The sequence below is a fragment of the Danio rerio genome, chromosome 14 (assembly GCF_049306965.1).
Source record: "Danio rerio strain Tuebingen ecotype United States chromosome 14, GRCz12tu, whole genome shotgun sequence".
In the NCBI taxonomy this organism is placed as follows: Eukaryota; Metazoa; Chordata; class Actinopteri; order Cypriniformes; family Danionidae; genus Danio; species Danio rerio.
The window spans coordinates 35,082,801-35,096,083 of record NC_133189.1 but is presented as its reverse complement, the minus strand read 5'-3'; the positions used below and the strand labels follow the sequence as shown (position 1 = coordinate 35,096,083).

The following is a 13,283-nucleotide window of genomic DNA, read 5'->3' as shown; positions in this document are numbered from 1 at the left end:
TTACCAGTGGTTTTGAATCCCTGTTTCCACATTACATTGCCAAAAATGCACAGTGTGAAATGAAGCAGTGTTAGAATATCGCAGCTAGATGCTAAGCAACTGACAGATAATATGCCTCATGTTCATGTGCTTTGGACAGTAATGGAAATACTGTGTGTGTATTATGTTAACAGCCATTTCAGAGTTTGAAACATGGTAAATAGTGATGGAAAGAGCACCAACTGGAGTGAATGTGGTTTTCTTCTTATTTGAGCTGTGCAACAAATAAAAAATGTGATATGCAATAAGATAATGCAATATATGACAGAGGAAATTATCTTCAAAAATCTTTTCATATATACATTTTTTTTAAATATATGATGAAATGATATTATAAAAAATGTCATAACCAACATACGTTTCATATTACTTCAATTTTAAGTCTTTCAAATGGTGCGCTATAGTGCCAGGCACACAAAGAAACTTTTCTATTAAATCAAACTAAACCAATGTGATACACACAAAAAAATACAATAAAGCAGTCGACAATGATGTACAACACTAGTGGCTTTATGCATGAGGGTTAAATGTAATGAAATGACAGCTAATACAGTATATAAATAAAGACTTCAACTAAGAGTTCAGCATTGTTTAGAGTGAATCTTCAGTGTATGCAGGGCCGGCCCATCCTACAGGCAATATAGGTGGTCGCCTAGGGCCCCGCGTTTCTTGGAGGGCCCCACAAAAGATACTCTTGGATATTTATTGTGAACATTACCATGAGGACAAGCGCATACGTTTAAATCATAAACAATGTGCATTGCACATTTATAGACAAACTCCATTGAATGTGATACAATTCACAACAACCGTTTAATTAAAAGAATAGCGTATAATTCATACATGACAAAGCTGAAAACGATAATAAATACACAACAACAGTATGATTAAAAGCAGAGAACACTAGAAACATACCCAGCAGCACAACACTCTATTTTGCATAACACCGCACGCAATCAGCTATTAGGTGAACTAGAATGACGTAACGCATTCCTTCACAGCCACATATCTCTCCTAATTGCTCATGTTCGAAAGAAACCGAAAAAGTCTCAAGTAATATAACATCACAAGTGTCGTTCCTATTTGTAATCATCTTAATCGAATTTTAATTTGAAATGAAATGGCGTCCAAATGGCATCTTTTCGAAGCCAAAATAAAATAAGAAAAGAAAAGCAGAGAAAAAAGCAAGCAATGTTCTGCTATGCATTATACATTATTAAGTAGTCCTTTGCAATACTTGCAAAATTGTTTAAATGAGTAAATATATTTACATATGTAAATATGATAATGATTACGGATGTTCTGGTTTACCCCACAGTCCAAAGACATGCGCTAATAGGTGAACTGAATAAACAAAACTGGCCGTAGTGTATGTGAGTGAATAAGTGTGTAAGGATGTTTCCTAGCTCTGGGTTGTAGCTGGAAGGGCATCCACTGTGTAAAACATATGCTGGACAAGTTGGCGGTTCATACCTCTGTGTCGATCCCTTATGAATAAAAGGACTAAGCCGAAGGAAAATGAATGAATGAACTTGACTATGCTGACAATCTAAAATGAACAGGAAAGTAGGTCTACATGTGACCTGTTTCCAAAAAAAATATTCAGCTTTTAAAATACCTCCTCCTTTCAAACTATTTGATCTTATATAAGGCACTCCTTTAAAGATCCATGCACGTAATTACACAAACACTGCAGTAAAATTCATTATCAATGCAATTGCATGAACACGAAGCCTTGGGACTCTCTTAGCAATTAGTTGCTATAGATTAAAAAACAAACAAAAAAGAAGTTAGTGTTTGTTAAATAACAAATCTGAAAGCTCTCTTCCAGTTCATCTCACCACACAATCAATTCGTCACCAACAGCAGGGACATCGGGGGTGTTGTTTTCTCCAGAACAGAGCGATGTAATTATCGCAGCAGTGATTGCACTAGCAGCAGTAATTAGTAGCAGGGACCCATCCGGATGGTGACTCCCATACAATATGCACGAGCCCATTCAAATCTGCCCGCCTGCGATCTGAAGTGAAATCCGAGAGAAGCAACTATAAGCGGTGGAGTTGGGGAGAGAGAGAGAGGGAGCGGAGGGAGAGAGTGAGGGAGGGGTACAAGTGCACGTAAGCTGCCTACAAATGACACACTGCAATCATAAACTGTCTCGCGACGCGCGCTTTCCCTTCTTTCCTTATAGTGAACTATGAAGAAGACATCGAGAGACTCGGAGAAAATGAGCTTTCGGCAGGCGTTAGGTGGATAGCCCGGTTCTAGCGCACTTCTGACCGACTTCTACTCCCCAGCTCGCAAAAAATCATTATCGCAGCCGCCTGAGAGAGTCTGGATGGACCGGGAAGGAGCCTCGAGCTCGAGACGCGATAACGGAATAAAGCCCATGCCGATTATATAAGGGTTTTGCGACAAAGAAAGTCGGCTCGCTTCCTCATCACTTCGCCAGAATAGGCTAAACAGCACGTCAGGGGTTATTTCATGGACAATGTAGCCTTTGAACTGGACTTCTCAGGATTATTTTCCACGTTCAGATATGCCGAGGAGCCGCGCGGTCTCGTTACAGGACTCGTTCGGATTTAGATGATAGCGTCTTGATGCCTGCAGGTTTGTTCTGGTCTTGAGATTGCTCTGTCAAGTCTTCATGCTGTGGGGTAAATATCTACTCTCTACTTTATTTAATCCTTCTTACGTGAAGTTGAGCTCTCTTGCAACTTGACATTGAATTATTCATGTAGCTTTCGAGTCCTAAAACTTCAAAAGCTCATTGGAGAGATCGACACCTGCCCATTCCTATCGTATTGACACCTGTCGCAATGTGGTTATTAATTGAAGCGGCTGAGATCTGAACACACACACGTCCTGCAGTGGTACGACACTTACAAGCATCAAGACAGATGGTGCCATTTATTGGCGAACACTGATGCTCTCTCTTTCTCTCTCGCACTGTACTGATGCTCTTCTCTGTGTGGGAATGATTCAATGGCACATTACCGACGGACATTTTCAGTCGTTTACTCGTAAATGAGGGCATGTGGCACGAGTCCAGCTCAGAGCATCTCCAGGAATGAGAGCTAGACGTGATTATGGGCACTTGCACACAGCAATTAAAACATTGACAATATTTAGCACACTATATTTAAGCTTGACTAGTAGTAATAGCCTAATGAGTAATACTTTAGAGTGTTAATTGGAGAAGCTTTTACATTTTCCCACCACACTTCTTTTCATTACTTAACCAATAAATTAGTCCAGGCTGCTAAAGATTAAATTAATCTTGGCATTTATTTATCCTCAATTTTAAACCAAAATGACTTTCTTATAATTAGGCCCACACAGAATCTGCGCACAGAAATCCACAGATTTTCGCTGATTTTTAGCCCATCATTGAGTCTATTTATTTACTTGTGTAAATGTGTGTAAATTTATGTTTATTTAGTTTTTCAATTAATTTCAGTAATATAATTGACTAATATGAAAATGTTAATTTAATTTATTTACAACACAGTTTGTAAAGAAATATTTTTCTGTTTTTTAGTAGATATATTACATGAAAGACTTGCTTTGTTTACCAAATAAGTGGATCTGAATGTATTTGCATTGTAAACATTAAATAAAAGTTAAAAATCTATTATTTTTAATTTCATATATTAAGTTTTTAGTTACAACAAAAGTGGTATTGGGAATTATTCCCAAAATAATTGAGCATAAATCCGAAGATTTTCTTTTTACAAAATTCACAGCAGAAATAACACAAAATGTCCTTAGATTCAGTCTGGCCCTTCTTATAAAAGATTAAAAAAAAATTACAATAATTTTAAAAATAATTTTTTGGTGAAATATCTCTTTAAATCAAAATAATCCCTTCAGATATTAATGATCAATGGCTATTTTTGCTTAAAGCTATAGCTCATGCAATATGAAAATCTGTCAGTTTACTCATCCTGCAGGAAATCTAAAAAATAGCTAACTTTTAGTGTAATAATAAATAAAATTGTAAGTTGAATAAAGTGCAAGTCAACAGTTACCGCCACTTTGAGAAAGAAAAATAGCCTTAAGGCCTGCTGTGAACATACATGAAGCATTTTTTGAGGTGGATCAAAGAGAATATAGTAAATATTGTTCAGTTTATTTAACAATGTGATTTTCTTTTTTTATTTCATAAGACCTTAATTAATAGTCAGGAATGCCAAGGATGTATTTAGATTTGCCTGTATGTTTTGTTGGCTTTCAAAGTATTGGTAGCCATTGACTTGTGTTTTATGAAAATCCAAGGACCATAGTTTTGCTAAAATTGTTTTACCTCATTCTTTAAGGTGCTTAATTTAATGGTAAATCTAAATTATGAACTATGCCTTTGGAAATTTAATTTACAGATCAAAATAATTATTTTGTTGTTTTGGATAAAAAACACAATCATCACAACATATAAAGAGTAAATATTCATTAACCAAAGTTGCTTTAATCATTCAAAATTTACTTAAAAATGTATGTTTGTTCCTTTTACATCAAAAGACTTGGAGGCATTTTTTGTTTAATGCAGATGAAAGAACACATTTGTACAAAGTTAAATTGCATGAAATTACACACTTTAACCTGCGGCCTTAAGCAATCATTTATACTTAGGGTTGCATTGGCTGAAAGTACTGAATTCTAGTCATTACTGCTGTGCTTAGAGAAAACAACACCGTATCATCCAAGTGACTTGAAAACCTGATGAATTATGTGCTGACAGTGACAGTCAAAGGATAAGCTCCACACCTGCAGGCAAGCCTTAGGGGTTTCAGTTCTTTTTTGTCCTAAAATAACTGCCGTCTATCATTTTTCAGATTTGAAATGAAAGACGCGTCCTGTGCCAAAGCTTTTTTCTTCAGGAGCATGCGGCCACTTCTAAGTTCAATTGTCACAGCCTGAGATTATTGAATACAATTGAAATCCAAAGGAGAAAAATCAGCAGCAGAGACAAAAATAAAGTCTACAGTCAAAATCAGATATTAGTGACGCACACTCTTTTCATTCCACAGAGCTCACAGAAGATTAATCATTCTAGGTCATTTACCAACATACTCCCTTCATTTCCTCCACACTTCGTATTAATGCGTTTAATTTCTACAGTTCCCAAGCTATGAATATATTTCCATTCCCATTCTCATCAACAGTTCCCCACCACAACATCTCCTTTTTCCCAGAGCAGGTCGCCTGTGCTTTTTGTGTTGTACCCATCACTCTTTCCTTCTTCATATCCCTTAGCTTATTTATGAACTATTACCATCATGCTGTAACACTTTATTAGGTCTGTAAAAAGCCAAGGGAATGAATCACAAACTTGCTCTCTCCTCTCTCTCACCCCATTCAATTTCCATTTCACCTCACTCTTCAACACTTTCCCCTTATGCATCTACGTGTACCTAATGGATCTTTAGGAGCAGCAAGAGTTGCAGTCGGACTTTTCAGCCAAATATGAAAACTACATCTCATTTCCTCACTCCCAAACTATTCTAAAGATTTTGGTAACACTCTTTGAACATTGTTAAAAGGTTCCATAAGGATGTTTTTGCAGTGATCTAATAGTAGATGCATTTTTCGATTTCCAAATAATCTTTTCACTGAATAGTTCTTAAAATAAAACTTTTGTTCCACTGTACCCAACCTTTTGTGGAATGAAAAGAGATCCTTGAATGTTAATGGTTTTTCCTGCAACCACTGATGCCAAAAAAACTTAATTTCAAGAGTGTAGTTTTTTTTAAATCTTTTAAAAGTCACCTATGATAAAAATCATCTTTTTGAAGCTGTTTGGACAGAACTGTCCAATATACCCCATATTGGGGTGATATAAAGTCAATAAGTCTCTTTTTAAAATAGGATCTAAATCCCTCCCATATTAAGGCCCATCTCAACATGACGTAGGAGAACAATTTGAGTGACAGCAGTGTATTAACATGTCTCTGTATTAACGCGTATAATCATATCAACAAGACAGGACGTGCGCAAAGCAACTGGGATTAAAAGATATGTTCAGCTTGCTGTGATCATCAATCATCATCAAATGTGATCAAGAATGAGTTTTACAAGTTTAAAACGTTTTTAAAACAGTGCATGTTTGTAATGAATTACATCGTCGATTTTATCGTTTTTATCAGCACAGCCGCATGTCAGTACAAAAATAAAGGAGGACACTTCAATCCCGGTTTGTGGAATCCGTAAATCAGGTTTATTTTCTACATTAACATAACGGAAATCCATACAGCAGTGGATATTAACGTGGATAGTAACGTTAAACAGGCACACTGTGTTTGTGAACGTTGTAACGTCATTGTGTGTGACTCATCGTGGCAGAAAGGCTTGAATTAACTTCACAACAAATACATCAAATAATCATTTGGAAAGTTCTTACAGTAGTCCTTTATGTCTGTCACTGTGCTGTTTATCTGACAGGCATGTGGGAAAGGTGGGCGCAGAGAACTAGCATTGAAAGCACAGGCAACAAAAACAGCTACAATGTGTTCAAAGCAGAAAATTCCAATATTCTGAAAGGTATAAGAAATAATCTGATGGGTGTTTTGAGCTAAAACTTTACAGATATATTCTAGAAACACAAAAGGCTTATCTTAAATCTTGAAAAAGAGGTAAAACAGGTGCCCTTTAAAAAATTATTCACATTATTTTCCAAATAAATTTGACAACCCATTCACACTTTATTCAACAGTAATGATTACCATATGTAATAAGTCATCTTACAGAGGTGTTGACACTCATGTTGTGCACAAATGCTCAGAAGAAGCTACATTGTGTACCATCCAATGGGTTCATCTATTGGAGATGGCCTGCTTTCGATTTCATCATAAAGCCTGCAATCATTTCTCTACATTAATCAATACCGCCGTTTTATACTGTCCACCACTGAAATATGGCCGGGGGAAACATGAATAAAATCAACATCAGTATGCAGTGTTATGACAACACCTCTCAGACAGTATTAAGATTGAGCATCACCATTTTTCAGGTGGCCCAAAGCTTCCCTCCGCAAAACAAGCCAGAGAATCTTATCTGATCCAGCCCTGCTTCCAAAAACAATTAAATGCTGTAATATGTAACAAACCCACACTTACGGGAAACCATGAGGAAAAGTGACTTTGAAAGGGAGCCTACATTCCCTTTGATATAACTAATTAATAAGGGAACATGAACTGACATGAATGCTAGGTACTACGCAGAATTTTTTTTTTTACATTTGCAAGGATAAAGGAACAGAAATTTTTATGAGTTATGAAATCATATTTATAAACATAGCAATAGATTGTGACATATTCTGTCATATTAGAAGCCTCAATTGGGAAAATGTTTTAAACTGGAAGTTAAAAGATATACTGATAGAGATGGAAAAAAAAAGCCCCTGACCACCCTAAGACTGTGTCTAAAACAGGAAAATGCTTATGCTCAGTACTGCCACAAACCTTATTTAACTAATCCTGTCAATGTCATTGGCTTTGCAAACGAACAAGCCTTTGAAATGCCATGAATCGTAAAAATCGCACAGGACTGCAAACAACATTTGTCAAGACCTTCAGTGCAGACATTCAGTAACTACCTTTGATATTAGGGTGGAAATAGAAAATCGCTCCTAGTAAAACGTTGCTGAACAATGAAGATCTTTCAAAGAAAGCCTATTAATAGCCTATTGTTGATCCGAATGCTACAGAAAAACATACAATTTGCTCAGTCCTTAAAATGGTCTGTTCTGCAAGGCCATAAACAGCATTATGAACGTGCACTTTGATGGCTAATTTGCTCTAAAACCAGACTATTCTCGGTACATTGCAGTCTTGTAATAGCACATAATGATGCCATGTCCTTATCAAGATATAACCTCTAAAGCCATCCTATTTTCTGTCCTTAATGAGTCTGACCATGTCCTTGTTTCTCCTTTTACCTCAAGCATGTTGCCTTCGCCCCAGGTGTGCGTGTCTACTCTGGTGACAGTGAGCACGATGGCTGTGGTCGACCTCTACCTGCTGGAGCAGAGCATGCTGGGACCTCGAGGCGGAGCCCGACCTCCAGTATGGCCGTGTGTAGCCGTCGCACTGGGCGACCTGTGTTTCCTCTTGGCGCTTCGCTTCGTTTCCGCCGGTGTGGTTTCAGAGGCTCGCTCTCCCCGCCGGGGCTTTGCCAACGCTCTCTGGTTCCTTTTCCTCTCGCTGCTGCAGCTGAAGCTGTTTTTTGTGTGTCAGAACTACAGACAGGAGAGACGACCGCCGGATCCTCTTGCCCGCAAGACGCTGACTCTTCTACTTTCAGTGTGCCTGCCCTCATTGTTCCTCATCCTGACAGGAGCCGATTACATGACACCCCTCCGTAGGAAGCAGGAGGTGCGCAGTCGGCTTCTGTGGGTGGTGGTTGACTTGCTTGATGTGCTGGATCTGCAGGCCGGCCTGTGGGAGGTGCAGGGCAGTGTAGGGGTTCCTCTTTGGGTGGAAGGTATAGTCTTCTTTTACTGTTATGTACTGCTGCTCTTGCTGCCTTGCGTGTCGCTCACAGAGCTCGGTGCTGCTGCACTGCCGGCGGCTCGGAAGGAGGCCATTTATCCATGGCTCAGCCTGGTGACTATTAATGTGTTCACACTCGTGCCCAGAGGGGTTGGGATGCTGTGGTACAGGGACCCTCGGGTGTCCACAGTGTTTCTAGGGAAAAACTTGCTGGCTCTTGCGGTAAAGCTGAGCTCTGCCTGGGAGAGGCACAAAAAGGGCAGCAGAGGGTTGGCGGGAGCAGGTGCAACCACAGGATTGGGAAACCAGACTCGAGATGTGGCCTCAGAACAAGCCACAGAACAAGAGCAAGGGTGCACATCTCCAGTGGCGTCCTCCACACGCTACCATACTCTTTCACGCACTCACGGACACAGCCACTCACTCTCTCACGTCAGCCTGGATCCCACAGAGACCTCACTGGGACCGGCTTACATTTCCCACGAGCTCTAGAGGTCAGAAGCTGCCAGCAACTGGAATTTGTGGGCTCTTAACTATCCCTGGAGTCTCAGTGCTTTTGGCAAGATTAGCGGAGATAACTCATCGTATTAGCACACTTTGTAGTTTGTACAACTGATGATTTGTAAAGCCAAACACGAGCAGCCTACTGTGGTGCGAGACTCCCAGACATAATGGTGATAAGGTTGAGAGGTGGGAGCCGTTTTTTAATTAAGTGCCTTCTTAAAAGAGCAACGATTAATATTGTTACTCTTGTTCATTTTGGTGTTCATCAAGGACTTGAATTAAACCATGTACTGTGAAGCATGACCACTGTTAATATTTCACTGTGTAATAAAATTGTTTAATAGACACATGCCTCTAACGTTGTCAGCCAGACCTGAGTACACACTCATATTCTGTTGGTTGGGTGAGCGAGACAGAAACAGCTCTAAAGTAAAAACTTTTGCAGACCTGTCAAACATGATGACAGTGAGGGCTGTGCGATTTGGGGAAAATATCTTAACTGCGATTTTTTTTTTTTTTGACAGATAACGGGATTTCAATTTGATTTGCAATTTAATTTTGTAGTCAAGATTCAGCTCAATAATCTGTATTGTAGCTTCTTACTTCTAAAATGCAGTGAGTGTTAGTTTAAAAAAAGGTACTTACAAGATATTAACTTATATTAGCAAACAACTACTTTGCTGTTGCTTTCTACTAGATTAAGTGTCACTGGCAGTACTTTTTAGGGCGTACTCACACTATGCTATCTGACACATGCCCAGGCCTGTTTCCCAGATTGTTTGAGAAGTGTGAGTGCTCTGAATCAGGTTCAGGCACGGTTCACTTGGCCGGCCCTTGCCCTGTTGGAAGAGGTGTGACAGAGTGCGGTTCACTTGGGCTTTGGCATGGTACGCTTGTAGTGTGAGAGCAAAGCGAGCCTGAGCCCGAAACTGAAGACAAGACATGACTTTTAAGGTTTCATACGTGTTTATTAATTATCAGCCTCTTGCGATTAGCTAATCACGTATCAAATTGCGTTTGCGATCCGATTTAGATTAATTGCACAGCCCTAATGACAGCATTTCAAAACATGATAGTACAGAACTTCATTTAAATAATGATTTCTATGGTTGGTCTTTACAAACAAATTGATCCAGTCCTGCATCAACTAAATGGGCATTTCATGCTTGAGCAAAAGCAATAACAAAAGAATCTGCCAATCATTTTCAACAGTGAAACTTTCCCAACCATTACACCCGGTGAGGTCCAAAAGTCAGAGCCTACTGATTAAAATGCTTCTGTTTTGCATTTTTCCACATCAACACATTTTCCATTACAAATTATGTTCTCGGCACAGCAGTTTTAGGCCAAAACCTGACATTAAAAAATGAAAATAACTGTTAAATATTTGTTGTCTCCCCTACGCTCTGTATGGGCTCCAGCGGTTTGTGTAAAACTAGCACAGTTTTCTAGCACAGAAATAAAATGTCACCAATTTTTCAACATTTTTATTTTTAGATTCACCTTTAAGGCCTCTTGGTGGGCAGAACTAGACATTAAATACAGAATGGGCAGTGATGGCTCATTAATTTCTACCATTCAATGTATAATAGCCACTGCAGCATGTATCAGAGTAGGATGTTAGAGAGAGACGCTTTCTGACGTGGTGATAGAGAATGAATCCTGGTGCAGATTATGATTGGACTGGGGGACGTGGGGGGTATTCACTTATTCATTTTTCACTTCCCATCAGCAGCCGATAAAGCCCTTTACTCTTGCTCTGATAAACCTTTATAACTCAAATTAATTGAAATGGGGCTCATTTTTCAAAGAGCTAAGAGCTTATACCGCACTCCATTCATGATTTACATGTAATATTTACCAAACGTAAAAGACAAACTCGCATGACAAATGCTAAATATGAGCCTAGCTATAATTTAACCGAATTACAGAGCAGTTCCACAAGAAGCTGATTGAGCATCAGAACTATATCAGACATATGAAGCAGACCAGAAAGTCATTTCTCAGCCTTTCATCTCTCTCCCTCTCCTCCTCTCCCTCTCTAGATCTCTTTCGTCATTTTAAATGCACACCCTCCATGTTATGCTCACTGTAACCGTACAGCTTGCCAGTAATGAGAAATCAGTGGGAAAAAAACAGCACTAGCAGGTCAGACACAATGCACAATGTTCAGTGTTTTACATAAACAAATATGTATTTTTTTATGGAGGCATTTTTGAAATGTGCTTTTTTTATTTTGGACATGTTAGTCCTCCTGCATTGAACAAAATTAATGCATTACTTTTACTTATTTTTAAAATTTATTTATACGTGAGACAGCAAGGTGGCTTAGTGGTTAGCCATATCGCCTTATAGCAAAAAGGTTACTGGTTAGAGTCCCGGCTGGGTCAGTTGGCATTTCTGTGTGGAGTTTGCATGTTCTCCCCGTGTTCGCGTGGGTTTCCTCTGAGTGCTCAGTTTACCTCACAATCCAAAGAAGTGCAGTATAGGTGAATTGAATAAACTAAAATGGTCATAGTGAATGAGTGTCTGAATGTGAGTGTGTATGGGTGTTTTCCAGTACTGGGTTGTGGCTGGAAGGGCAACTACTGTATAAAACATATGCTGGTATAGTTGTCAGTAGGCCTGCGCGATATTGGAAAAAACTGCCATTGCTATGTTTGCTTTTCTTAAATATACAGTATATGGTGATATGAAAATTTTTTTACAAGATTTGGAAAAAAATCCTAATTTTATATTGATTGGGATCATTTGTATATCATTTGTATATCATTTATATATTTTTATACTTTAAATATACTTTTATTTTGCCCAAATGGTTTAAATTCTCTGGGTTCTGATTCTGAAATCTTAAAGCCACAGGCCTTAAAACATCCAATTAAAAGTCTTATATTAAAGGGTCATAAAACCCCCCTTTTTGGTTCAAGTCTACCTCAGAATTAAAAAAAAAAATGCTCCAAGATGAGCATGGAGCTCTGCGAGCAAAGAGAGAAGTGGGTGTGGCCAGCAGAGCAGGGGGAAAAAAAGAGGGGAGCAAACAACTATTGTTGTATTACACTATACTAGTATTGTCGGCTCACAAAATGAGACAAATCGTGAGGAGACCCATGATTTTATATTTTCCAAAGTTAAAATGCAAAGTAATAAACGGTTCATAATTTCATATACACATAACCACAATTTGTTATATCATTATAAAGATAATTGTGTTTATATCAACACTATACGATATGAGGAGGACTTCTCTTCTCCCGAATCCCTGTGTCTGAATGCAGACACAGTGGATAGCAGTGCAGCAGTTCTCTTGTCCAATCTATTCCAACCATTAATACTGCCGGTAAACTGGAAGATTTTAAACATAGGCAAACGCAGCCGTATGGATATAAGCAATGTGTCTGAATGGAAACAAACTCAACTGATAAAAGACAAAGTTCGCCATTCTCCAATTTTCATACAGCTCTCTGACAAAAATGCTTGCTGCAAACCAACAGCTTTGCTGATTCTGACAGCATCACGAGGAAAAACATACAACAAACCCTGTGGTCAATCACATACAACGCGTGCTGTGCGCGGTCTCACCCAGTCATTGGGTCTCACAGCTTGGCAGGTCCTTGTCTTCGGAAAGCACGTGCTCTCATGAATAATTAAAAAGGATCATAAGAAAACTCAGCTATGAATAATAATAAGAAACCGACGCGTCATCACTCCACAATCAGATTTGTGCTACGCCCCAAATTAAACCCGGTAGATGAAGTTAGCTTATAAAAGCTCCAAATTATCCAGTTTTCCCCACAATTAAAGCTGAGAGGTGCTAACATTGACTTAATTGATACTCAACACAAACAAATCTGTTAAAATTTCCAAAAAAAAGTCTTTTAGGGTGTCTTGAACCTTTAATAAATTTGAGTTAAACTTTGCAACGACTCCACAAAATGAACTGTATCTTCTGGTTTATCAAAATCCCAATTTGATTTTGCAGTTGCTGAGATGTGACTGCAAAAGGTTAAAAACCTTCATTTTCTTTAAACAATGTTTTTTTTTTTTGAGGAAATCATAAGTCGAGTCTTCTTTGATGGATAGAACTTTTCTTTTCTATATTTGTATTTTTTTTTACTTTACTTATTATTTACGCATTATTAGAACAAAAACATTTTCCTAATCTGAATTGTCATCACAATAGTGTCAAAATATTGCAATGGTGGTTACATTTTATTTTTCTTTAAGTACCCCCCCCCCCCCCATTATAATAATAAT

At 38.5% G+C, this 13,283-nt stretch overlaps 2 protein-coding genes across 4 annotated transcripts in view; one reads left to right on the top strand and one right to left on the bottom strand.

Annotated features, from left to right (window-relative positions):
* Positions 1–13,283, bottom strand: part of mrpl11 (mitochondrial ribosomal protein L11) — a 62,930-nt gene that overhangs the window by 30,285 nt on the left and 19,362 nt on the right.
* tmem265 (transmembrane protein 265) lies at positions 2,177–9,374 on the top strand. Of its 3 annotated transcripts, none has more exons than XM_003199903.7 (2): positions 2,177–2,649; positions 7,979–9,374. In XM_003199903.7, the coding sequence occupies exon 2, from the start codon at positions 7,980–7,982 to the stop codon at positions 9,015–9,017; it is 1,038 nt and encodes a 345-aa protein (XP_003199951.1). In that variant the 5' UTR covers positions 2,177–2,649; position 7,979; the 3' UTR covers positions 9,018–9,374. The 3 variants fall into 3 exon arrangements, with proteins under 3 accessions (XP_003199951.1, XP_005157310.1, XP_073778108.1); XM_005157253.6 differs by having other exon boundaries at positions 2,177–2,696; XM_073922007.1 differs by having other exon boundaries at positions 2,177–6,291; positions 6,491–9,374.

What these genes read in the sequence shown, in the direction of transcription:
- tmem265 (XM_073922007.1), top strand. Translation starts at nt 7,881, where the DNA reads ATGATGCCATGTCCTTATCAAGATATAACCTCTAAAGCCATCCTATTT.